This window comes from Oculina patagonica, chromosome 14 (assembly GCF_052425735.1).
Source record: "Oculina patagonica isolate OP01 chromosome 14, crgOcupat, whole genome shotgun sequence".
Taxonomy (NCBI): Eukaryota; Metazoa; Cnidaria; class Anthozoa; order Scleractinia; family Oculinidae; genus Oculina; species Oculina patagonica.
The window spans coordinates 7,893,668-7,921,390 of NC_135771.1; the positions used below are offsets into that span (position 1 = coordinate 7,893,668).

A 27,723-nucleotide genomic window follows, 5' to 3' on the forward strand; every position below is an offset into this window, starting at 1 on the left:
ACAATGATGTTTTGTAAATCGCAACAATTTTATTTTGAAATACTTTATTCTGCTACATGTACTGGACAAAATCTAAATGCACGTTTGTCAGCTGCTTCATGCAAAACAAAAACGCGTAATCACTAAATTTTGCGTTATGAAATAAATAAGTTTGTCTTTTTACGAACTTAGTTCCAATCTTCAACTACACACACTGGTGGTCACGGTCCAAAAGCAACACAAGAGATCGCAAAGCAAGACAAGAAAATCGTAATAAAGGCAGGTTTTCCATGGACTTTATTACAAATCACACTATCTTTACAAGTACAAAATTAACAAAACTGTATCAAAGTTTGTCAGAAAGAACACATGAACAAAACAATCACGATCCATCTAGCAATAGCCTTGATTGTATTACTTGCTTTACATTCTACAAAAATTTCCTTACTAACACCTGTTTGAGAAACTAACTATCAACACTAAACGCCCTACAACTGCTCAAAATCTCGAGCAATTCTAAACCAGTTATTCGCAGAACTATCCTTCAGCTGAATATGCAAAGAAAAAGATCAATTCCAAATAAAAACACAAAACAAAAATTGCTGTTGTGGTTCACAATCTCCAAAATCCGCAGAATTTGCATATTGTTGTTTTGTTGAGAACGACTAAGAAATGTACCAGAAATTTTAACGCACGTGCAATGTGTCCTTCTCATTCCGGACCGTTCCTTTCGCGATGTTGTTGACGCTGCTATTGAGGTTTTATTTAACTCCCAACTGCCTGATTTAGTTCAATGTAATTCACATTTCCTTACTAAGTTTCAGCGAATTCTACAAATTTACAATTCTTGTTAAATCGTTGGTAAAATCCCAGCCATCGACACTGATAAATGAAAAATTGCCTAAGTATTTCGTCAACTTTAATTTGAAAAACTTTTTTGGCATTTCGCAATAAAAGTTAAAGTGATTCCAACATGTGTTGACAAAAACAGTTATTTTTCATTAACCTTGAAGCACACTAATCTCCTTTTTGTGTTGTTTCGTCATTTCTTCAAATCATGATGAAGCATGTCACTGAAATTAAAAATAACGCATTTATTAGTGTAAATTTAAATGCAACCTCCAGTACTGTAAAATACGCCATAAATCGACGGGGAAAACGACGATCCGTATCATGAAATACGGACCGAGGAAATTCTTTCGCTCTGGAAAAAGGGAAAAGCCCGCAAGTAGTATAGGGAGACCCGGTTAATCCTGTTTTTTTGGGGGGTAGAATCTCATTAACAAGGGGCGGAATACATTAAAGGGCGTAACGTCATGACTCATGAATAAAATGCCGTGGAAAATAATTATCTTATAACCAGTTTGGCAGGTTTGTCTCGTCCTATTTTTATCTTGGCTGGACAGGCTTCATTTTATTTTTTGGATCACAGTAGCGGTTAAGGTATTTCTTTTTTCATTTAACCTTATTATAGGAATATAACAAAGCATTTAACAATGCGAACAAAATCAACGCGTAATAAAATTAATGCGAATTTAAGAAAAGTTCTGGTTAGACGCTTATAGTAAACGTGTTAACATAAATAAAAATAACGCGAATTTGTTAATATAGTCTTAAAATTATTTGATAAAAGTTGACACTGGCTTAAAATATGTGCAGGACGTTTCGGCAATATGTAAATTTAAAACGGCGTCCATGATGTTATAGAAATAAAAAACTAAAAAATGCAGAAAAAGGTGATAAGGAATGTACTGAATAAAAAAGGGGGGGGGACCCCAAAAAAAACAAATAAAAAGAAAAGAAGGGGGGGGGGATGCAATTAAAAATTGTTAAGTTTCTTATAAAAGTTCGGGAATGTTACGTGTTCATTAATAGCGTTTCCATCTCGGACTGAGTGCCACGCTTCGAGGAAAAGTCTTTGTCTCCAAACTGAAGACCGGTCGATAATGTCAACATTTTCCAGATCAATTTCATGATCGTTGAGCAACGAGCTCATCGATGAGCAACACTAAGACAACGAGACAGTGTCAACTTTTATCAAATAATTTTAATCTTATCATGCCTGGCTACAAACCAGATATTTTTAAGTATGCAAGCTTCTTTTCGCATAAATTACCGACAGCCGACATCATTGTTTTCGATCAATGGTTTTATCCTCGATATGCTCGAGTGAACTCAGTAATAAAAGTGCTAAAAAATTAGAGTTTTTTTCTCCTCCTCCTCCAAAACCACCACCACCACCACAATTTGTATTGTCCTTCTCCACAATTCTACCTCACATTAGTGTGACATCGGCCCCACATCAGCCTTACATCGGTCCGCTACTGTGATCCAAAAAATAAAATGAAGCCTGTCAAACCGGTTATACCAGCCAAGATAAAAATAGAACATGACAAACGTCTCAACCTGGTTATAAGAAAATCAGATTTCACAGCATTTTATTTATGAGTCATGACGTCACACCGGTTAATGTATTCTGCCCCTTGTAAATTAATGAGAGCCCGCCCCCCGCCCCCGCCCCCCCCCCAAAAAACAAAAAAACAGGATTAGCCGGTCCCTCCTATATACTACTCTCGCGTAAGAGTGACCAATCATAGCGCGCGTACTATCAGAGAGATACGATACTAGCTATAGAATTTGAAATGAGTAACTTGTAAGCAAGGGGGGGGGGGGGGGGAGGGGGTGAGAAAATATAAATGAAAATAGCTCATAATTACCTGCGAATTTATTTTCCAGCTCTGTGTTGCCCAAGGCCGTGGATGCTTAATAGATTTGCCTCAGAGTTTTTCAAGGGGACAGATGCAACGATATTTTACTTCTATTAAAAAAAATAATTCATAACAATAAGTATTCAAGGGCTATTTCAACCACCAGATACAAGTTAAATGCACTTTGTGATTGATTGTTGTGAAACATGATTCCATGAGTGTTGTTTAGTGACTACGTTAATTCTAGCTGTTTCTTGTGTGACAGCTTGGTAATTGGCGAGTAACGCAATAAGCTTTTAAACAGAAACTTTATGTTGGAAATCAATACTTTCAAATGCAGCGATAATTTTACAGATGCTTCACTTGCCCAGGCGAATACCACACTCATAGTATGAGGTTTAAAGAACTTCACTTAGGTTTCCATGGCAATTTCGAGTTGAACTTGTTTTAAAACTTTTCCAGCTAAGACAAGCAGGTTTCTGAAAGACAGCATTAGAACTGTCAATAACAGTTAGAAGGCTTATAATTGACTGACTATCAAACAGACTGGCTGACTGACTGACTATCAAACAGACTGACTGACTGACTGTTTGAATGCATTGCTGACTGGCTGACTGGCTGACTGACTGTCTGACTGATTGTTTGCCTCACTGACTGGCTGACTGAGTGACTGACTGATAGATGTAACAGTAACAGTAACAGTAAATCTTTATTGTGCCTTACACTCCAAAGGGAGGTATTGGTCTAGTTACAATAAAGGTGTTATAGCAACTATGCTAACAAATTACTTAATAACAAACAATGAAATTACAATGCAAACGTTTACGGTAATTATTGGACTATTAATTATACAACTATTTATTGGATGGATGGAGGATGGATGGATGGATGGATGGATGGATGGATGGATGGATGGATGGATGGATGGATGGATGGATGGATGGATGGATGGATGGATGGATGGACTGACAGACTAACAAACTGACTGAATGTTTGACTGACTATACCAGATCAATTAACAGATTGTCAGACTGACTAAGTGTCAGGTACCACACTGACCAACCAACTCACTGACCGTCTGACTAAGTGACTGACTGTTTGAATGCCTTGTTGACTAGTTGACTGACTGTCGGACTGACTGACTGAGTTTGTTGAGTAGACTGATCGTTCTGCCAACTAATCAGTTTCTGACCACCCAGCTGCCGACTCAGTGGCCAACTGAACTGATTAAAAAAGATATCATATCTTTTTTATCAGTTGGCCAGTCAGTCGGCCATTATCCATTTAGCTGGGTGGTCAGGCAATAAACAAGTGACGGACTGACCGTTGAGCTCAACGGTTTTTATTTAAATTTTGCGACTGATGAAGGGGGTTACTCCCGAAACGTTTCGCAAAACGAGACAACATTACAGCACTTTTTAAGAAAAAACATTTTATAGTACATGAACAAAGTGCTACAGAGCAACTTATTATTTTTAACCGATTAACTGGCAGACTGCTCAACTGACAGTTTGTTGACTGACTGACTTACTGTCTCACTGACTGACAACTGGTTGACTGACCGACTGAATGACCAACCGACTGACCGACCGACCGACCAACCAACCGACCGACTACGAGCCAACCCAGCCAACTAATTTCTTGACTGGCTGACTGACTGACTGACTGTCTGACTGACTGACCCACTGATCGACTGAATGCCTGGCTGACTGACTGACTGACTAAATAACTGACTGACTGACTAGCAACTAGTTGCCTGACCAACCAAATTAATGAATAATGCCTAAGTAACTGGCTAACTGATCAACCAGCATTGTTTTGAACTAGCTGACTGCCTGACTGACCCAATCAAATGATGTAATGACCGACTGACTGTCCTGACTGACTAACTGACTGACTGACTGACTGACTGACTTGACTGACTGACTGATCAATTGACGCTGACTGACTGACTGACTGACTGACTGACTGACTGACTTGCTGGCTGATGCTGCTGTTGCTGACTTTTTTTTTTGCTGTGTGTTGTTTTTGTTGTGTCTTTTTTTTTTTTCTCTTTTGTGTGTTTTTTTTTTTTTTTTTTTTTTTTACCTGGTTTATTCTTCTTTTTTTTTTTTTTTTATTTTTTTTTTATAATTATCTAGTTTAAGAAGGTACTTTATTTTTTCATGATCAGTTAAATCTACAAAGCGAGGATCAGTTTGTGACACGATTGAATGAAGCTCTTTTCTAATATCATTATACCCTTTGCAATACATTAAAAAATGCTGTTCGTCCTCTATGTGGTTTTCCTTACATACCAAGCACTTTCTTTCTTCAACTGGTATGGATGCTCCTGCATTTTCATATTTTCCAGTCTGTATGCGTAGGGAATGTACCCCTAATCTTAGTTTAGTTATTTTTATTCGATGCGCTGGATTTTTAACTGTAGTGAGATACTCTTCTAATTGGTAATCTTTTTTAACTTCTTTGTGAGTGAATTTTTCTCTAGAGCTAACTGACGCGCAATTTCGGACCTTTGACCAATTTTGGAAATAATTTTTTCTTAATCTATGTTTAATTTTAGAGCAAGAATTCGTTGAAAGTTGTGGGGCTGATGTGTCATTATCGGAGAGAATTCCTAATGCTTCATCATCATTTAATAAACTAACAGATTTAGTATGTTTTTTGGCGTAAAGAAATGCATGATTTAATATGGGATTGGTTATCTTATGTTCTAATCTTTGAAAATAGCATAAGATAGATGCTTTAATGTCTATTGCTAAAGGGTATCGACCTAGTTCTGCTCTACATGCTACGTTTTCTGCATACCATGGTACATTTAATGCTTGTTTGCAAAACCGGATGTGAACTTGTTCAATTGTACTTTTATCGAAATGTGTTTTGTATGATAAAAGTTCGGGTCCCCACATTTCACAACTGACCGACTGACCGACTGACTGACTGTGACTGACTGACTGACTGATCAAATGACCGGACTGACTGACTGACTTGCTGGCTGACTGACTGACTGACTGACTGACTGACTGACTGACTGACTGACTGACTGTGACTGACTGTCCTGACTGACTGACTGTGACTGACTGTCCTGACTGACTGACTGACTGACTGACTGTGACTGACTGACTGACTGACTGACTGTGACTGACTGACTGACTGACTGACAATCAATGTGACTGACTGACTGACTGACTTGACTGACTGACTGACTGACTGTGACTGACTGACTGTGACTGACTGACTGATCAATTGACCTGACTGACTGACTGACTTGCTGGCTGACTGACTGACTGACTAAGCAGACTGTGACCATTATTTACCAAGAATGATTGTCTGAACGACCACCTGAGTAGATTGTTACTGTGAATAGGGAACATTGAATGGATGACCATCTAGTTCTTCAACTTATAACAATGCTTAAAGGTCAAATGAACAGAAATTTCAAAATGCCATTTTAACCAACCAAACGCTAAAACTATCCATTATTGAGTAAAATTAAGAAAAATTTTTGCTTTCCAAGCCTTAAAGCGTGAATTACAGCAAAAAATACGAAGATTTCCGAAGGCTTCACAAAAACGTTTTTGAATGACTGCGCACTGAAATGGAAGGAATGGAACAAGTTTGTGACGTCATAATTGGTGTTTTTGAAGACGACCGCAGACCGATTCCGCAGACCGCACCGATGGCAATGTCAACCACAACGTCTAGTGCAAAATGAATTTATATTTTACTTGAGAATCTCGCAGCTTTCCGGACGCATTCTGCTTATTTATCGCTTTAAGAACTAGCTCCCGCTGAATATTAACGCGCGTGAGATAATTCTGCTCATTAACGTTAAATGCTAATGAAAAGAACAATAGAAATTCCTGATTTGTTTTCAACCATCGTGACTTACCTTGTCTCAAATGATACGCAGAATCGCACACTTTAGCTATTTTTTACTTCAGCTATTCTATTTAAAAAAAAATGAGCCTCTCTAAACAACAACCAACAATCAATCCACGTGAAAAACGGCCGAACAGAACGAATTAACTGCTTGAAATGTCACTAAACACATTTATTTAGATTTTAAGGTGTCGTCGGCGGAATCGGTCAGCGGTCGTCTTCAAAAACACCAATAATGACGTCACTAGTTTTTATTTCCGACAATTTTCCCGAGCACTCTACGATGATGACAGCCTAAAAAGAGCATTCAACACAAATCTCTGCGATGTAACGACCGATTGCTTTGAAACTTAAGGATATGTTCATTTGGCTCATTAACGTTAAATGCACATGGGCAAAAAAGAACAATAGAAATTCCTGATTTGTTTTCATACCAGCGTGCACTCTACCTAGTCTCAAATGATATGGGGGGGGGGGGGGTTTGTTGGAAGCCCTAGGGATTTTGGGGGTCTTGATTTTTGCCCCCATTCAATCATCCCCTCACTTGACATCCTGAGTATGCCCCCCCCCCCCCACCCCCCGGGTACATGTAACCTACAATATAATTATGTCTACAGGAAAGATGATATTCTAAGTGGGTTTACAATTGCAAATACATAAAAGGCCATCCCCTTTTTTTTCTCTGTTTAGCGTCGTCCGACCGACCCAGATTTTCGCGTTTTCAAAAAAAAAAAACTTTATACAGAAGGTATAGAAGGCAATGACACATAATTTTAAATAATGTTTCATCCTTTTTACGCTGTTCTTGTTTGAGTTTAACCACGACGTCGATTTTTCCTTCCTCCATTGCCGCCATGTTGACTTTGTAACCATGTCTTCTTGTTTCCAGGCTCCACGGACATTATGCTGAGGTACCGGGCCTCCTAGTTCCAGACTCCTTATCCACTTTTTTTTTTAATTTTTTTTTTTTAATTCCGACCGACCGACCCAAAATCAGAAAACACATACGACGATAAACGAAAAAAAAAAAGGGGACATGGCAACATAAGAATGGAAAAACCTTCCAGCTTTCCTCTGTCACCTTTGATACCAATCCAAAACCATCCTCCTTTCCAACTTTCTCTCACTTTACCTTTACTCTTATCCTGACTCGTCCCCAGTCGTCTTCATAAAGCACGTGGCAAAGGGAGAGAAGCCCGAGGTGTGGAAGCAGGGGATGATGGGAAGGGAGAAGAGGTGTTTTCTCCCTATTTATCTCACCTTGCACTCCCTTTCTAGTATCCATCTCTCCCTGCACTGTATAATTAAAGACAACTGTGGATGAGTCAAACCCTCCCATACGAAATTCTGTGGCCCTCATGAACCAAAATAGGGCCCAATTAAGGCCTTAAATGTGCACAGAGAGCCTTAAGGGCGATCAAAGTGAACCAAACAACCTGAGGCAAAGAAATTTAGGTTGATTTTTAGGCCGTCAACCTCACAAGGTAGAGGTTTATCCACATTTCCCAGCATGTTGGATCTGCATAAATCTAAGCCCCGGGGGCGGGAGGGGTACTCCCATAAATTTCAGATAGGGGTGTGCCGCCAAGGTTCCTAAACCCTGACCCTATTTAAGGACCGAGAACCTCAAAAACCATACCCTATCGGGCGGCACATACCTATATAGGCCACATATGGGAGTACCCCCCCCCCCGGGGATCTAAGCCCCCCATTTCCCCCACTTCAAGGGTACCAGTTTGTTGCCTTAAGTTTCAATTTCCACCAACATGTGGTCTGGGGTCCCTGCTTGTTTGTAACTGGTTTCCTGTGTGCCTATTTTTTACAACATGCAGCTAATTGGAGAAAGGTCTGTGAGCCTCTGATTTGAACATTCCTCAAACCACAGTGGTTTCAATAAAATTTGAAGTTGGCAGCTGGTTTGAGTAGAGTAGCTGACTGTTTAAAAAATCTTTTTTTACGCACTTCAATTTTTCTCTGGGCAAAGTAGAACAAAGTAACATGCTTAGCCTTTACCGGTATATTGGCTGTGGGTACTTATTGAAAGCACTAAAGCTGGATCACTAAAATTGAACCATTGCGTGATTTACAATAGCATGCCCAGTTTTCAGGGATGTGTATTCCTGGAATTGACTCATGCATTGATCTGGGGTTACTACAACAAATATACTACAACTGAGCTGTAATAAATAAGTTTTATTAACTGTTTTTTCTGACTGTAATATCGATGACAAAATTATCATTTCTGATTGGTTCTCTATTATTCTAGTTATAGCCCTTTATGCAAGTTACGTCCGACTGGCTAGTTCCACGACCAAGCCTTGTTTTTGAAGTGCAAACTTGTGAATTTTATCATGAACAAATTCCCAAAGCAGCAAAAATGAAAAGAATGTCCACGTGAAAACTGCAAAAAGGTGGACAAGGATTGAAACAATTCCATGAACAAGGCTTGGTGGTGAATTTTGAGCACCAGGTTATCATGCATAAGGCCTACTGGAGTGTAGTCATGACAGTATATATATGTGTCCAATTACAGCTTTCCAATAATTTATAACAACTTTGCAATTAGATTAGTGAAGGTTTCTGTAGACAGTGGAATCCCGTTTTTTCAAACCTCCAGCAAGGGAAACAAAAATTGGGAAATTTGAAAAATTGGGGATAAAACGACAAACTTCAAATGAGGGAGGGAAACAAGTTTTGGTTCAAGTTATTTGGAGTTTTGAAAAACCGAGGGTTTGAGAAATCAGGACTCCACTGTAATTCCATACTTAATAATGCACTCAATTTTGTAACTCTTTTTTGGACGTGTAAGGCTCGGTTCAGACGCCGATCTTTTCATGAGCCGAACTTAATTCCTTGAATTAAGTACATGAAAAGATCGGCGTCTGAATCAAATGAGAACAGCTATTTCAATTTGGAACGGCTCACCTGTTCTTCTCGCCTGGCTTGGCCAAGAATTTCGCCTGTGGAACGCCTTTGGAACGGCTTTGATTCAGACGCCGTACTTTTCATGTGCCGATCCTAATTCATAAATTTTTATAATGTATTTTGCCAGCAGTTTACCTCAATTATTGAAACTGTATTAGGAACGGCCTCGGAACGGCCAAAAAGTACGGCATCTGAATCAAGAGGCGCACCTTTGTCAATTTGGGTCGGTCCAAATTCGAATTGAGTTCGACTCATGAAAAGAACGGCGTCTGAACCGGGCCTAACTGTCATTTATGTGCAAATGAAAATTAAATATTACATGAATATGTGACTAAACAGAATCATCTTTTCTTACACTGTAGATGGCTGTAATGAGACTGTAAGACCACCTGCGCATCAATTATGTGCAATAAATTGAATGAGTGTTATTTTAATTAATTTGCTCTTCTATTCTACATAAAGGAAAAAGCAAGAAAAGCAAAAGCATGCATTGAAAACATTCAGCTCATGTGACAATTGAATAGCTTTTTTAGCCTTAAACAAAAATCATTTTATTTACCCTTTTTAGCAAATGTTACTATGTCAAAAAGGAGTAGTACTTAATGACAGTTGTGCTAACAAATTACAAATGCTAACTACCGGTAACAATCGTTTTAACTTTTTTTTCAACCAGCATTTTTTTTTCTTTTTGTCACCTTTCCTTCAGAAAAATAATCTTGTTCCCATATCTCACAGGTGGGCGAAGCCGAAGGGGAGATCTGGCCAACTAAGAAAATTCAATTTTTTTGATTGGCTGTTCAAAACATGGCTGTCACAGCGCTAAAATTTGAACGTGTGTTGCGAGGCTTGTAAGGGCCTCAAGTCAAGGGAATTCAATGTCTGCTGTTTATGCAAATTAGAGATTTGCACGCAATCATAATATAACCATTCTTGGGACATTTCCTTGTTTACAGTCGGCCTCAAAAGTCAAGAAGATTTCTTCTCAGTTCTTTGTAGCATTATAAAGCTAGTTCTAACGAATAACGATGTTTAACAACATAAAATCCGCTGCAAAAATATTTTCGTGACCTGATTAAATTGTCATAAAAGCTAGACATGTCTCAAGTCATTGCATGTAACGGCCGATCTGAATAATTAAAGCTAACTATTAAAGCTTTCACGATTTCCTTCTGCTTTATTCTTTGGTAAAATACTCTGCTAGATATCATTCCAGGAAAAGATGAGATTGGTTAAGCATTCGTTATTCATTTTGTTATTCATTTGATTGCCATTTTCTTAGAATTGTCTCAAGCACGCGCTATTGACTCGCCTGCCACATTCCTGAAAGGCAATCACTTGGTACACATCGGATTTGACCAGATCTCGACTTCGGCTTCGCCCACCTGCGAGATCTGGAAAAGAGATTACCAGAAAAAAGGCTTACAGTAATTCACAAATGGTACATCTACCTACACTCTGTCACTCACACAGTTCTTGAGGCAAAGGTTCAGTCTTCAGGGCTTGAGACTAACTTTTTAACTCACTGGTTTATTGGCTAGTGACATGTCAGATTTTACTAGCCAAAAGTAATTTTGCACTAGTCAGGTATATTGATTTCTATCAAGAACAGTTGACTTTTCCGAGTTTTTCACTAACCAAAGTGGCTAGCAGGAATGCTAAACCTGGTAGCCAAAACCTAATTTTAGTTAGTCTCGAGCCCTGGTGTTCCTTGTCTTTTCCACTTGCTTGGATTATGACATGGATGATTCCTTTTAAAGACATTTTTCAAGAAAAGTTAATATTGGTCAACTTGTTTCTTTATTCCAAGCAGACACAATAGTGATGATGTACAACTGTAGTTTGAGGCGGCTTTTTAATTGGTCATCATTGATGTGCAAATAGCTGCAATGTTGCAGAATAATGCTAACACCATTTAAGTTATTGATTATTCAGAGCTGGGTGTCGTTGATGTCATTTTCGCAGCAAACAAAGTATCCAAACTACCGAGTAACTCCAATCCTTTCTGCTGGAACTCTATCTCGACTCCAATCTTGTTTTGTAACTTGGTGAACAGCTGATCAACTTTTTGTGACTGACCAAATACAGGACCATAGATATCAAGGACTACATTTGTCACGTCAGTAAGTAGGACTGTATAACGAGGATTGCTGACATATTTTATAAGAAACTCAAGTATGGGAACCAGGCCCTCCTCATCTCTCCCAGCCAAAGCTCTTCTTAGACCATTCCTCCGAATCAACTCTTGAAGTAAACTTGCAAGGAGTGGGGCACGACCATAGGCAGGCCTTCTAAGAACAGAATCCAGGGCTTTAGAATACTCAAACTTCTTTAGCAACTGGTCATGTTCCTTCAACTTGCGCTTCCTTGGTGCTGACACAAGGAAGTCATCCTCTTGGGGCTGGAAATTTTTGCCACGTACAAAGTAACGATATGTTCCAGCTGTGAGCTTTCTTGCTGCTGGGACAGGATCTTCTGTGCCTTGTTTCAATCGATACTTGATTGAGAGGAATCCATTTGCCATACCAGTCACAACATGTGCGTTGTCAGGTGAGACAGCAAGACTAAGAATTGGAGAAGGATAATGCATACTGCCGACCACTGTATAATCTTGAATATCATAGATTTTAACATGCCTGTCAAGCGAGCCAGACAAGAGATGCTGGTGTTCGCCATCAAAGCAAATAGATGTAATTGTTTTTTGATGGTTTGAAAATCCTGCTAGCAGCCTGCCTCCTCCAAGAATGTCCCAGACTTTGATAATGTTACTGCCTGCCGATATGCAAATCCCATCTGTCGGAAAGATCTGCACGCACTCTACTGGGAAGCCATGATCCATGGATAAAACACTATCTTGCCGACGTATGTCCCAGACCTTTAGCCAATGGTCATAAGCGCCTGTTATAAAGATATCTTTATTGGTCTGGCTAGCAACGCCGCATCGTACATAATCCTGATGTTCTTTGAAGGTGGCGAGACTCTGTCCTGTTGCTATGTCCCAGCACATAACAGAGTTATCATCTGATCCAGACATTGCATGCAGGTTGTCCAACAAAAACTTGGTAACTTGAACAGTGCCAGTGTGTTGCCTAAATTCTCTCAAAGCAGCCCGGGTATTGACATCAAAGAGTTGTACCGAGCCATCCTCTCCTCCAGCAATCAATAACTTTCCATCATTTCGAAAGCTACCACAATAAACTTTGTTCTTGAATTTTGAAAATGACTTCTTTACTTGATGTGTGCTGGAACTGTAAATCTGAATTCGCGATGAACTGGTGGCCACAAAATCATGTGGCTTCGATCGACAGAATTCCACGTGGTTTACTGCGCCGTATTCTTTCACAATAATTGGAGAACTGAGTTTTTTCCAATATCTCGAGTCGGTTGTTTCACGTTTGGTAATTTTTGGAAACTTGCGGATTCCCAACCGTTGAAACTCTGCCATTTTATGATTTTAACTAATGGTAGGAGCTAAAAAAATACCTTTAAAACTCCTTGAGCGAACACAACGTGTATTCAACCAAACTTCGTCGTGTCTCTGGGCATTTTCCTGCCAAACGAAAATAGGAAAATCATATTAAGCACTACAGACAACTTAGAAAAGAAAAACCGAATCATTTAACTCTTTTGGCTTTAAAGAAAATACACAAAACAGTACAAACCTTCGAACTTTACAATGCTAGCAAAACACCACGCCGGTCTGCCGCCATCTTTGAATTGTAACTCGTTCTCAGTGCCCGCGCCAATTTTCGGAACGCAAATTTTCGGGGGAGGGGGTGAGGGTAGCCAGGAGCCACAAAATCACGTCTTTATTCTGAGCCTGGAGCCCTAAAGGGGGATACCCCTGAGTTTGGTTGCTTTATGTTAACAACGTAATGTGACATACTTTTAATTGTAGTTTTAGCTCTTTAGCCTTTTTATTCCGTTTTATTGATATGTGGCAAAATAAATGGGCGCACTCAGCCACCAAAGGGGGGATGGCCAGTTTTGGACCATTTTTGGCATGAAATGGGGCAAAGATGTTGCTGTAGAAAAATGTTCAATTTTATGGAGAAGGAATCTTTAAACGAAAAAAAATCAGAGAATTAACCCCGGAGTTAATTCAATAGTATACTAACGAAAATGTGGTATATGAAAATCACAACTTGGTCTGAGAACATAGCGTTGGCGCGTCTTGAGAATTACATGGTGCACCCTTTTAAATTATTAAAAAAGAAATTTCTCACACTTTTTCTATCATTGGTTTCATTGTGTTCAAGTGAATTTATCCTGTTACGATGGACTGCTTGAATACTATCTTTGTGGCAAGGATTTCTGGGAGGAGGGGGGGGGGGGGGGGGCATTCAGTTTTTTTCTCTGACCGCTCGTGATCTATTATTATAAGAAAAATAATAACTGAAACAGAATAAATTCATAACTTTATTTTAACTTTATTTATTTTGTTTCTCGAACATAATTTATCGAAAGAGGAATGCTATATGGTAAGTTATGCAGAAAAACTGGTCTTCACACGCCATTTACCAACCTTTGGGGGTTAATAGCCGTAATACCTAACATGTATGTACCTAATGTAACACCTAACATGTACAGCTGTTTTGTGTGTTGTTTTTCTTCAATAAACTAGTTCAATTAGTTAAACTGGTGCTTCGAAGTGTGTGTGGTAAGTGGAAAAAAAAAAAAAAAAAACAATTTTAATTTGAACAACTGAAAAGCCAACAACACTTTCCAGCAAATCTAGATCCCTCAAATTTGATCAGTAAAATATTTTGCCACATATGTTTTAAAAGTTTATGACAAAACATTACAGTCATCATATTTTACAGAAAATATCTGGCAAGGAATTTCCATACAAGTATTGTACTCCTGCACTATATTTACACTTCATTCAATGATAATAATTATTGTCATGACGGGAAAACGTATGCAAACTGGTCAATTCTTTTTGCTTCAAATTGTCAGAGTATACATAAATAAAGTTAAACAAATCACTGATGGAGATAAAAACATCAATAATAAAATATTCACAATTCTTGTTAGAAATTAGATAGTACATTCTGTGATTCTGTAACTCAATAGAAACAGAGTTCACAAGCGGTTGCCATAGTAACTGACAGTGCAAGCTAGGAGATTTTTTATGACAACAACGAAGCAGTCATTCTTTTTTTTGAATAATTTTCTGACAGAAATAAAAATAAAATATTTTTTGTGCATTTCTATTGAGTCACAGAAACACAAGTGAAAGTTTGGGGGAATAAAAAAAAAAACATGGAAACACTCGGCTGCTCACCTAATGTGCTACCACATTATTTTTCATTCTTCTAAACTTCTGTTGGTTTCAAGTTTATATTTTGTTTTTCAATTCTTCATTTTATTTGTTCATGTTTTTCTTCACGCAATTAATTAATTCATCATTAAAAATTATGAATATGATGATGATGACGATGACGACAACAACGTTGACAACAATAACGGCGATTATGAGGATGGATCACAATGATGACAATACATCAGTCTGTAGGTAGTAAATGGATCTGGTCTCTGCATTTACTGAGAGTAATTTCATCTGGTGTGATTCATTGTGATCATTAAAACACAGATCACAGTCTTGGCAAGGGAGCTCAGCAGAAAGTCTCTGTTATACAAAAGGAGACATTTTTCTGCCATGCAGTCTACTAACATCAAAGAAAGAACTTTTTACGGCTAGTATCCATTTCCTTTCTCTGCAAAAAGAAAAAAATGGAAAAAAGAAATTATCAGTAAGGACCATAATTTTGGTTCTTTGAATTTTGAGCTCTGTAAGGTCGCATGGTTGCCCCTTGTCCAAATAACAAAAGAAGTTTTCTTTGCAGAAAAGAAGGGCAACAATAAGTAAAGTTCTATTTCAACATCCCATCTGTTAGCTTACTGCAAAGACAAACATAAATCAAGTAGTCGCATAAATATGCAGTAGTAATCTAGGAGAGGTGCCAAGGCCCTGGGTAGAGATGAGTGGGAACCAGGCTTTTAGCCAGGTGGGAGTCCAGGAGTCTATGGACGGCCACCAGAGAAAATTAATATGAATAACTGTATGCAGAGGTCTAAAGCAAATTTGGAAATCTTAGATACCTTTGCTCTCATAACGCAGAAAAACACCTTGCATGTTCCTCAGGCCCTCCAATGGGGAAAAAGTCAGGCCTTATAAAAATTTTGGACTCCCACTTTTTAAATCCTGGCTAAAAGCCTGGTGGGAACTCTGCTCACAATCACTGGATCATTTTATCAGCAACCATCCACAGTTAGTGACAAATTAATTTAAAACAACTGAGCTTCCTGGCATACACAATGAATGGTATAAAATTACAAAATTGCTTGCCCCCTTCTAGTAAAGGCAGCTAATCAAGGTGGGAAAAAGATTTTAAATGAAAGGATGAAGGGTGAACGGTTACAGGAGGCTCCCTCTCCTTTGCCCCCAAGCAGAAAGAGTAGGAAATCTCTGTTTAGCAGGGTAGAGGTTTGACTGAAAAAATAACCTGCGATCAGGCTTTCTTTTTTCGCGGCAGAGGGAAGGAGAAAAAAAGGAAAGCCTGATACAATTACTTGTCAAGTCGTCTGCCGCCCCCTAATTAAAATATCTGTCAACGTCGTCGAGAATGTCGGCAATGCCATCAGATAAGCGTGATTAGCGCCTTCAAATTATATTTTTACTCTCACAAACATTGTTTCAATTACCCTTTTTGGACGAGCTGATCGGATTTTTTAAAATTTTTTTCTGCAAAGGCTGATTTTGTGTAAGGCTCAGGTCAGGCATTTCAAGGTCGTAGTTATCGTCACTGTGTACTGGCACAATAGTCTGGCGTCTTTGGTGGTGTGATGTAAATACTCTTCGACACCATTGGTGATAGATCACGCTATTGCCGAATTCCATTGGAAGCACCGCCAAAACATCTTTCTTTCACAAACTTTTCATCGAATACACTCTCTTTTTTTCTTTAAATGTTTTGTGCACAAAACGCTTGAGAGATTTTCTAAAAGCTAGAAGAACCCGCTTTCTACTTCATTCCGCTCAACAACCGCCATGATAACAATCATCTACGCGCGATATTTTTGAACCGGAAATTAGACTTGAACTCAATTAGCCAATCAGGATAGAGTTCTAATGTTGCCCTTTGTTTTCTGACCAATCAGGAAAAAGTCCAGATTCTGGACTTTTTACAGACGACTCGACAAGTAATTGTATCAGGCGTCCATTTTTCCGTTGACCCCTCCGCCGCGAGAAAAATAACGCCTGATCGCAGGTTACTGTAAAAATAAATTTCAGACGTCAACGTTAGTTACAGCATAACTTGTTGCAGCAATAAAAATAGTGGTGTCCGGACAGAAAAATCAATGTTCTGGACACCACTTGTCATTCACATAACAAACCTTGTGAATCCACTCGTATTCTCCAAACTTGGAATCAAAAGGCCCTCGCTGTAAAGAACGCAGTTTGAGTGTAAACCTGGGTCCCAACTCCTGGAGTCCAGCCTTCTTTTGATTTTTAAAAATATATCTGCAAAGAAATGAAATACTTAACTATAGGAAATAAATGCTTGTGTTAATTAAGGTATTTGAAATTAACGCGACTTAAATTAACGCAAATTGTAGAAAAAATTACTTCCCAGTAAAGGAAATTAACGTGAAAGAGGGGGATTACACTTCAAAATAAAGGAAATAAACGCGACGAACACAAAGAAAAAACTTATTGAGACAACAGGGACAATTTTTTCCCAACACTAGGCGTATAATCCGCCTCCAGCGTTCTTCATAGTTTTAGTGATACTGACAAATGTCTAGCCTGATGAAATTACACCTTTTCCTAGGTGTCAAGAACGCCTTAGCAGTATCAAGAAATTGGAGCCAAAATAATGGAAATTAAGGTCATGGACATTAACGCTCCATTTAATTAACGGCACGGAAATTAACGTTAACAAAAATTAAGGCGACTTAAGTTAACGCGAATTTTTGAAATTTGCGTTAATTTCCTATAATAAGGTACGTAGCTTGTGAATACATATTACTGGTAAGTTAATTAATTTAAGGGAGATAAAAACTTTTTTTTAGTTTATTAAAAATATGGGGTAAATCAGTTGCAAAGAAAAGCTTAAAAAATTCTGATTGGTTTATTTAGTGTGTACGACTAAAATGAGATCATCTTATACATGTACATAGTATGCATTGCTTTTACGTAACTAGTGCATTATTTAATGTAACAAAAACTTCACATGCAACATTTCTATATTAATTTTGTACAATGTATTTTATACATGTACAGTTGTATCCCGATAACTCGAACCCTCAGTAACTCGAACCTCCCGCTAACTCGAACCTTTTTCGATTTCCCTTCAGGTCGTTTTCTTACTAATTTTACCCTTAATAACTCGAACTCCCGATATCTCGAACCTTTTTCCATTTCCCTTGAAGGTTCGAGTTATCGGGATTCAACTGTATGTCAACCAAGTTTTGAAATAGGGATGTCTGGTTCCAAAAATATGCATGGTCAAAGTCATTGGAAACTCCATTGGGAAGAGAGTTGGGCGGGGGGGTGTTGAGGTCCTCAAAGGCCAAGACATTAAGACTTTTAAAGGAAAGAATGAAGGTGAACTGGAATTTCCAGAGAGGGGGGTGGGGTGAAACCAAAAATCTCTTAGTGGAGTAACAACACCTAAAATACAGTAAAAACCCGCGTATAAGAACCTAGGTTTTTTCAAGTTAGCCAAAACAGGTTCTTATATAAATGGTATTTAGTGTAAAATTAGGCTTACTGGGTTCTTAATTAGTTCTTAACTTTTGTTCAAGAAATAAAGTAAATTTGTAAATGATCTGCTCTTTAATGTCCAATATAATAACAGTATCTTGAGGCTCGGTACGCAAAATACTATATTTTAATCTGATTCCGTTAAAATCAAACTATTCCCAATAAATCTGTAATATTATAATTCAGACTTTTATAAATATTTTTAGAAGATTTTTAATTCTATATTTTTGAGAAGATTATTTTTTCTTTTTTGAAAATAAGAACCTGTTTTAGAATTTTAGCCTAAAATGGTTCTTATGTGAAGGGTGCTTAAAAATGAAATTTTAGCCTAACAGGTTCTTAAATGTTAGGTTCTTATATGCGGGATTTTTACTGTAGCACTTACTGTATTGGAAAACACTAAATTTTAAGATATATACATAGGATCTAGACAGGCACAAAATCTACCTGTGACGTCTAAAAAATATGAAATCCCTTTGATTATGGAACGTGACACACTGTCTGCCTTGAAACTGTGGATCATGCGGAAAGAGAGAAGCAAGTAACCGGGCAACCGAATGACCAAGTCTTGTGCTGAAGTTATTCAGGATAACTTCAGGCCTATGGCTTGTCATACGACCATGGTTCTGGAACAAAAATGTAAGCATACAATGTGTTAATGAGTGATACTTCAGGTATGATCAGGGTGCGGTGGCCTAACCAGTTTAATGCAATGACTCCAGATCAAACTGTCTGGGTTCAAGCCCTGGCCTCGATCATTGCATTTTGTTCTTGGGCAAGACACATTACTCTCATAGTGCCTTTCTCCATTCTCATCCCCTTTCTCTTCTCTTAGCCAGTAGGGCCTTGGCACAAGAAACTAAGGGTGAAGAAATTATTCTACATGACACGAGCGTGGGACAAAGAAAAAATCTGAGTGCCCGACGGGAATCGAACCCATGGCCTCCCAGATACCGGTTGGGCGCTCTAACCAACTGAGCTACGTGAGACTTGCTGTGAGCTAGGCCATTTACTAGGTTGATATGTGACACGCGTCCTGCATACTGCTAGGATCAGCAATGTCGAAATCATCAAATTTGTAGTAAATAATAAAGATGGTAGATTTTAAGCTCGGTGATAAATAGTGAAGAAATTATTCTACATGACACGAGCGTGGGACAAAGAAAAAATCTGAGTGCCCGACGGGAATCGAACCCATGGCCTCCCAGATACCGGTTGGGCGCTCTAACCAACTGAGCTACGTGAGACTCGCTGTGAGCTAGGCCATTTACTAGGTTGATATGTGACACGCGTCCTGCATACTGCTAGGATCAGCAATGTCGAAATCATCAAATTTGTAGTAAATAATAACGATGGTAGATTTTAAGCTCGGTGATAAATAGTGAAGAAATTATTCTACATGACACGAGCGTGGGACAAAGAAAAAAATCTGAGTCCCCCGTAGTCTCACGTAGCTCAGTTGGTTAGAGCGCCCAACTGGTATCTTGGAGGCCATGGGTTCGATTCCCGTCGGGGACTCAGATTTTTTTCTTATTTTTTCTTTGTCCCACGCTCGTGTCATGTAGAATTATTTCTTCACTATTTATCACCGAACTTTAAATCTACCATCTTTATTATTTAAGAAACTAAGGGTTCAGGAGACACAGGTTTTCAAGTCCTGGATTCTTGGACTTCCGGTCTTCATGTATGCAGTCATGGTGTTTCTATATAATGTGTGAGAGAGTCATGGCGTTTTTAACTTCTGTTCAATATTTTTTTTTGTTTCAAACAGCCAATAAAAAAAATGAATTAATTCAGAAATCCTACCTCCTGAGAACCCTTCGTTTCTCGTGCCAAGGCCCCACTGCCTGAGAGAAACAAAAAGGGCTATGGGGACGAGAATGGCCTTTCTCTACCCAGGTGTATAAATTGGTACTGGCAAATTTAATGCTTGGGGTAACCCTGCGATGGACATTTTTATGCATCCAGGAGGGGAAAGGGTTAGAAATACTCCTAGTCACAATCTGCTTCATAAACCAAGATAAGCTCAAGCAATATTGGACAATTTTGCCCACTGCTGATGACTACGTATACCCTACTTCAAGCAGGGCTGACATAGCGGGGGAGGGGGGGGAGGGGGGCAATTACCCTTGCCAGGACATCTAAAAAAAACAAAGAAAACTATAAATGAAAAAAAAAACTAAAACTAAAAAACCTAGGAAAACTTAAGGTGTGCAAAGTTGGCCCCCGCAAACAAAAAATCCTAGGTATGGCCCTGTCAAGTAAGTGTTTATTGCGGGCCCAAGAGAGGCCCGCAACCCTAATCTTGACAGTGACCAGCGGATTGCGTATTACGCGTGCGCGCCACGTTTATAAATGCTATCTGCAAACCGGAAGTTAAAAATTTTGTTCTTCCACTAAGAACGATCGGAATGCAAAAAATGTGTCAATCACGGCAGTTTGTCGCAACACCGGAAGAGAAAAATCTTGTTTTCAAGAGCGATACGAATGCGAAAAATCAACAGTTTGTCACATTAGATCTAGGCTTCTGTCTTGCAGACATTACGTTTTGCAGACGTTGTTTTATAGGTGTTGCTTTTGAGAAGATCTGCTGTGATTGTATCACAGATAAACTACAGCAAAGCGAATGATTCCAACAACGGTTATTCTCGAGAAATTCCTTATAACACTGACAACAAAGCGAGTTTGCAGACGGAGGAAAATCACATCTCAATTCACACCACGTGCTCGTCTACACTTCGCAAAACTGTCAATCAAAAAAACAACTCTGATTGGTTCGCGGCAATAGGAAATGATAAAAAACATTTGTGACTTAAGCGTGACCCGTTACTCGACCTTACTCAGAATAATTTTCTTTTGTCCAGTGATTTATCGACACTGTCTGAAAAATTTTTGTGACCTGTTGAAAAAATTGCTGTGAAATGAGGTGACTTAACTTATTTCTTCTTCCATCATGAACGGTTACAATGCGAAAGGATCTGAAAATGTGTTGTTCAAACAGGAAGTCGAGGAATCTTTTTTTGCCAACTTCTGGAAAACTTCCCAAAAACTTTGACTTGAAGTAATTTTCCAGTAACAAAAAACACTTCCCTCCCAGTACCTTCTCTTAACTGCATCGAGGCCCGCACTTTCTAACCTGTGGTTACCACTAGTTTTATTATTATTCAAAAATTATCAATCAACGAATTGCCGTGATGCTTTATATCCTCAGGAAGTTCTTGTTATCAGTCATTCATGCATAACAGATAACATGTGATATACATAGTTTGCCATGATTTGTCAGTCATCTTGCAGGTCATCTATAGTGTAGCTGTAAAAATATGGTTCACTGACAATTTGTTGAATGATTACCCAAATATCCTACTCAATGTAGTGCAATATTGTCTGATCTTCTATTCAATTTTCTTAGCTTTTTTTTCTCAAAAAGACTTTTATCATTATTATCATTATTATTATTATCATTATTATTGACTTTAGCCTACTCAACTAAGTATCAGGCATGACAACCCATTACCTTGATTTCTTTGCCGAGTTTAACACTGCTCAATTTGAAGTGCGCAGTAGGTCCGTCTGGCAAATGAGTTATAACTATTCCATCTAGAAACAATGTTAAGGAGTAACACACCTAATAATTATTACATTCGAAGCTCTCCTTGTGATCACTCAAGTAAACAATCAGTTCTGGTTACAACCACCATTGTGAACCCCTGCTTGAATTGTCACTTTGGCCACTCCCATAAGTAAATGCAACCACTTTAGGAATTACCAACAGGTCTCTTCTTTTGTTTTTACAGTACCGCTCAGAAATAAGCCTCCATCGCATACGCACATATATGCACATACACAGATGCACATACGCGCATACGCAGATACGCACATACACATACGCGCGTATGCAACGAAGCATGAACACATACGCAGTTCTTTGTTATTCATTCCTCTAAGTTTTCTTTGTGTTGTATTGTTGGGAAAAACAAAAGAAAAATCTTTGCGAGAACAACTTTAAAAGGCGGCAGACGATTGAGTTGTGTTTGTCTTGCCTTGAAGTACGTAGTTTTAGGACGATTATCGTTCGGCATTTCGAGACAATTAGACGAGTGACCAGTGTTTCTGATGTATTGTGTATTAAACGACAGTCAACTGCAATATTTATTGTAACAAACGGAACGCATTTTAAATTTTTTGTAAACTTCTGGCATTCGTCGCTTTGGCACGACATGATTTAGTCAGGCTTCCTTGTATTTAAATTTTACATGTAACAATGTTAGGCCATTGAAAGAACAATCAACTATGGACTAAAGAAAAAACAATAAGCAAGCTCATACATACTAAAGAGCATACGCAAATTCAGAGTATACGCACATACACAGACGCACATACGCAGACGCACATATACGCAAATGCATGCGTGTTTTCTCGTAAGTTTTGGGACGCTTATTTCTGAGCAGTACTGTAAGCTCCCATAATTAAGTGACCAGAAAAAGAATGATTATGAATCATATTAGATTTAGCCAGCACTTATAATAACTAAAACTATGCATTACTTGATAACATCCACCACAATTGTAGTACAGTCAACTTTCTCTTAACAAACACCTCTATATGAAGGACACCTCTATAAGTCGGACACCTGGTGTGGACCCCTCCCTGTCGTTTCTCAGTCATTTTACTATAACTTAACTCCCTATAAGATGGACACCTCTCTAAGACAGACAGATGGAGCCGGAGCCAACGGTGTCCATTTTAGAGAGAGTTGACTGTACAACTGTGTCATAGTGGCCTAACACTCAGTTCATTGGAAACAAAATCAAGAGGTTCAGATTTGAACCATCAGGCTGGGGTCTTTGTGGAGGGGGGTGAATAGGGGTATGCAAATCCGTCGATCGGTCATAATTTAATGACCCAATCCGTCGATCTGTTAAAGAGGTCTAACTTTCGAATCCAAATTTAATTTGTTGCCAGGATTTGTGAAAAAAAAGCATCTGGAGTTGTTTTGTGTTAGCTAAGAAGCAATCAACATTTTACCATATTAACGATAAACTAAAAAAACTACCTCTACATTAGAAATCAGTTGTTGATCCTACTATCCTACAATTTCCGTACTGCGTGACATGCGGCAAGTCTTGCGCGTGACCAAAAAACAAAAAGTAAAACAAAGCAAAGCATTTCTGAGGATCGTTGAGATCTGCGATCCGAACTTTATTGCAAGCAAAATCCAAAATCTGGGCCAAAAAATGGATGAAACCGCGATCCGCTTCAATTTTAGGATCCTCAAATCCGTTAAAAAATATGCTCTGAATCCGAAATCTGGGCAAAAATATTGTCAAAATCCGTTGATCCGTTTTGCGTATATTTTGCGAGAGTATACCTGGTACTATGTAAAAGAGTAACTTGAAGAAATATTCCTAACAGTTTCAAACTACAGAAGCTGAAGTGAAGTGCTGACAAGTTGAGTGACAAAGCTCCAAAAAGGTTAGTGTGTTCCAAGTTAGCCTCCTGTTTCTAGGAGGCAGCATGGTTGAGTAGTTAGAGTACTGGACTTGAAATCTGGAGGTCCCAGGTTCAAGTCCAGTTCAACTCCTCAGCCACACTTGTAAATAACCAACTGGTTCGCCTCCTGCCACTTCAGATTATTAACCTTGTTATGTTCAATATGTTTATTTCCGATGTTTGAATGCTTGGCCTCATTTGCACTTGTGCCAAATCAGTTACCAAGGGTGAGATAGAAAGGGCTGGCAGTTGGTGATCGCTCTTTTTAAAGCATGAGGCTACAACTGTTCTCTCCAAAGATAGCAGTGGTCTCCCTACACCAACCCTCCAAGTTTACTTTTTTCCTTAGTGGCCATTTGGCCACCGACTGCTCAAGTTTGATCACCAGAAAATTTTAGTCGCTAATTCTCACGCTTTCAATCCTTCTTCTCAATTTTAGTTGCCAGCTCTAAAATTTTACTTGCTATGGCGACTAAAATGGTCTTAACTTGGAGAGTTGTACGCTGTTTAACATTATCTCAAATTGCATCACAAACAATACAGTTTAATTAATACATGTACATGGTTTTATAGCAGATCTGACCAAAAGGATACTAGGTACTTTTCTGTCTTCATTCACAACTACAAGAGATGTAAATCCTTTCTCCTTTGCTTGTGGAATTATTTTCTTCAAATCTAAACCCTTACGTACACGGACTTCTGAGTTCGGGATAATTCTCTTGAGCTCCTCCATGAACTGTACTGTTTTCTTATGACAACAATGAAACAATAAATGACAACAGTAAATAACAAGTAAATAAACAGTAAATAATAAATGACAAAAAAGGAATAAGAAGAAAAAAAACAAAACTGTCTAAGAGAAGCTAGGAACACAGGCTTTTAGCCAGATGACATGACCCCTGCTGTTTGTATACCCAATCCCAGGGGAGCACGGTTGGTTCAGTGTTGTGAGCACTCCAAATTAAATTTCCTAAATTTGTTGTAACGGATCTTACTACGGCTGAATTGATTGGCTAGATTTAAATTCTCTTTGTTAAAAAATCAAGCCAATCAAAACATGTGTCCCCAGAATCACTTAATCCTCATGCCCCAGGCCTCGCTTGCTAAGAGGGACAAGTGGCTCTGAGGACAAGAATGTAAGCACTCAACTCCCACCATTATGGCCCAGGTTGGAGTCCCGTGCCCAGAGTAATAATGTGGGTTAAGTTTATTGTTGGTTCTCAAGTGGTTTTTTCCAGGTTCTCCAGTTTTCTTTCCTCCACATAAGCCAACACTTCAAAAATCCAATTTGATCCAGAATCTGAGGGCCACAGGTTTGTCAGTTGCAAGACTGTTATGTACAACCCAACAAGTCATTTTTTTATTTATTTATTAACCTTTTGTTTCATCTTACCACTTTTGATCTGTCACTTGAGGTTATAAGAACCTTTGGCACCACCTCGCATCTGAAGTATGTTGCTAATTCATCACATTCTTCATCATTTAATACCTGTTATTCAACAAAGTAAGATTCACTTTAGGCAAGGTATAGCCTGCTGTTGAGCCAAGTGGTTCCCCCTCCCCTAAGTACTATCATTTTTTTTTTCTAACCCTCACTGGATTTGAACTCTAAACCTCTGGATATGCTGTCCAACTCCTTATCCACTTTGCCACGTAGGAAATGTTGGGTGAACCACTACCGCTTTTTTTTTTAAATCTATGACTCCAACCCATACCCTAACACTATTATTTACCTATTATAAAAATCAACTACAGTAGTTAGAAAAAAACTAACTTGTTAAAATAAAAAAAATTACTGAGATCAAAAATTAACTGCAACATCTACAAGTATTTACCTCATCATCATGTGGTTCTACAATAGTCTCATCCACAACACGAGTGTTGTCAATGGTTCTTGGAACTTGTTTGGGCTGAGGCTGTCAGAAAACACAACAGACATTATGCGATCTTAGATATTATAGCCCTTCTTACTAAAGCGTGAATACTTAAAATATGTCTGGAATGTTCTTTGTGTTTTAACAAATCACATGCGAGAACTTCAGACCGCAGAAACCACAGACAATGAATGGGTTTTTTATCGGTCACGGAACAACATTCGGTTCTCATTTCGCTCCAATAATATTTACAAGTAAACACTAATATTGTAGCTATATATATAGTTCCTTCCTTTTTGAAAACATTTACTGACCTACTGAAGAATATTTTGAGTGTTTTTTATAGAAAAATTTGAAAAACTGATGCGCCCGACGGTACGATTTGCCGCAATTCCCGCGATTTTCAAAAATTGTAACAAATTCCTCTCTGCAGTTACTGAGGAAAGCTTGCATTTTGCGGTTTTTATCTCACCCCAACTATTGTTGCAGACCTAAACACTGACAGGAGGAAGGTTCGTTTCTTTGATAACAGCGAAACAAGATGGCTAGAAGGAATAGGGAAAATCAAACGATTGAGCGATTGAGGTGTTTACTTCACACCAATCACGCCAACATTTTGAATAATTTTTGTCCGGAGCCTTTGCAGACTTACGATCAGGTAACCTTTGGTTGCCTAAGGGTTGAAATCGTTTGCCGAAATAAATCGAATCCCTTGCTCTACCGAAAAGATTTACAATCAGTAACAAAAACTCCACAATTTTGTATTTTATATTGAATTTCGGTTTATTTATTATATCTTATGTGTAGACGTGTCTACAATATACTGCATGCACTGAACCGTGTCGAAACGACTATAGCGTCGCTAGAGTAACCGTCTTTTTTTTTCTTTCAAAAATCCCTGAAACCATGTTCTGAATGTGGCCCTCGATACGAAAGAATAGCAGTTCTTTTAATTCCTAAAAAAGACAGAGCGTGTATCCTGAAACAAAATAAGAACTAATAAAAGTTGCTCCGTGACAGATGGAAACGGTCAAACCCATTTATTGTTTGTGGTTTCTACGGTCTGAAGTTCTCGCATGCGATTGGCTAAACACAAACATTCCAGACATATTTTGTAGTGTTCACGCTTTTATAAGAAGGGCTGTAAAATAAATCAACATTGAGTAGAAGACTTGTTGCTGGCAGTCACACAATGTTAAAAAGACATGGCTTGATTCTTATTCATTTTTCAAGAATACTAATTTTTGTTTCGATTGATATCACAAAGACCCCCCCCCATTCTTGTTGGGCTCCAAGTCCAAATATCTTGAAAACAGTTGCACTGAAGTGATAGTTTTAAAACGTTTTGCTAATATAATGCTAAAGTTTATCCTCACTGAGAGTCTGAAATTACCGTCTCAGAGAATGGCTACATGAGTCAGCAATCTGAGAATGGCTTCATGAGTAAAATGACTGATTACAATTTTTTGTTTTTTTTGTTTTTTTGTTTTGGATTAAGGAATCATTCGCGTATACTTTATGAAGTACGAGCTTTTATCAAACTCTGGAACATCACACACGTGTAGCCTGTTTACATGTGAGAAATCCTTGACAACTCACCTCGCCTTCCTCTTGCGACTCTTCGCGTTTCCTTTTCCGTTTTCTTTCTCTCTTTTCTTTTGCCTTTCTTAGCTTTTCTTTCTGGTATAGTGTGCTTCGTCTTTGCTTGTTTTTAATTTCAGAAAACACGATTTCTCTTCCTTCCCGAGCCGCCATCTTTATTAACTGTACTGGGGCTCAGTCTTTCCCGTGCAAAATCATTTCTAGTTCCCAAACTTCCAAACCGAGCAATCGCACAGGTATCCCAAGCTGTACGGGTAATTGTAGCGAACAAGTGGGGCAGGACGAAAAGAAAATTAGAAATCGGCCAGCGATCGCTTCGTTGCCGTTCTCAGCTCTCTGCGATCGCCGATTTCTTTTTTCGTCCTGCCCCAGTTCGGAGCCTGTTCGCAGGCACGCAAATGTTGACCTTTCATATTTAGTGTCACGTATTTTGAGCGATTTGCATATCTTATAAGGATTTGTATGAGGGAAAAATGCCCCACACTTCAATTCA

General features: G+C 38.6%; 2 protein-coding genes and 1 long non-coding RNA gene across 3 annotated transcripts; all 3 read right to left on the minus strand.

Annotated features, from left to right (window-relative positions):
- Positions 1–269: 269 nt before the first annotated feature.
- Positions 270–3,262, minus strand: LOC144639297 (uncharacterized). Its single transcript, XR_013568115.1, has 3 exons — positions 3,016–3,262; positions 2,697–2,797; positions 270–1,052 (listed from the first exon to the last, which is right to left on the minus strand). It is a non-coding gene; the product is annotated as an uncharacterized LOC144639297 (long non-coding RNA).
- A 5,485-nt stretch (positions 3,263–8,747) lies between these two features.
- Positions 8,748–13,198, minus strand: LOC144637764 (U3 small nucleolar RNA-associated protein 15 homolog). Its single transcript, XM_078496841.1, has 2 exons — positions 13,154–13,198; positions 8,748–13,041 (listed from the first exon to the last, which is right to left on the minus strand). The coding sequence occupies exon 2, from the start codon at positions 12,934–12,936 to the stop codon at positions 11,419–11,421; it is 1,518 nt and encodes a 505-aa protein (XP_078352967.1). The 5' UTR covers positions 12,937–13,041; positions 13,154–13,198; the 3' UTR covers positions 8,748–11,418.
- Positions 13,199–13,905: 707 nt separating this feature from the next.
- On the minus strand, positions 13,906–27,414 carry LOC144638264 (ribosome production factor 1-like). The gene is made up of 8 exons (XM_078497485.1): positions 27,228–27,414; positions 25,590–25,670; positions 25,148–25,243; positions 24,349–24,502; positions 21,779–21,861; positions 18,712–18,890; positions 16,893–17,019; positions 13,906–15,211 (listed from the first exon to the last, which is right to left on the minus strand). The coding sequence occupies exons 1-8, from the start codon at positions 27,381–27,383 to the stop codon at positions 15,170–15,172; spliced, it is 918 nt and encodes a 305-aa protein (XP_078353611.1). The 5' UTR covers positions 27,384–27,414; the 3' UTR covers positions 13,906–15,169.
- Positions 27,415–27,723: the final 309 nt, after the last annotated feature.

Bases quoted from the DNA above. Each gene is read 5' to 3' on its own strand.
- LOC144637764 (XM_078496841.1), bottom strand. From the start codon at position 12,936: ATGGCAGAGTTTCAACGGTTGGGAATCCGCAAGTTTCCAAAAATTACC.
- LOC144638264 (XM_078497485.1), bottom strand. From the start codon at position 27,383: ATGGCGGCTCGGGAAGGAAGAGAAATCGTGTTTTCTGAAATTAAAAAC. The intron at 25,244-25,589 runs GTAAATACTTGT...GTTGAATAACAG, and splicing joins TAGAACCACATGATGATGAG to GTATTAAATGATGAAGAATG. The intron at 15,212-16,892 runs GTTTGTTATGTG...TTCTTTTTGCAG, and splicing joins AATACGAGTGGATTCACAAG to AGAAAGGAAATGGATACTAG.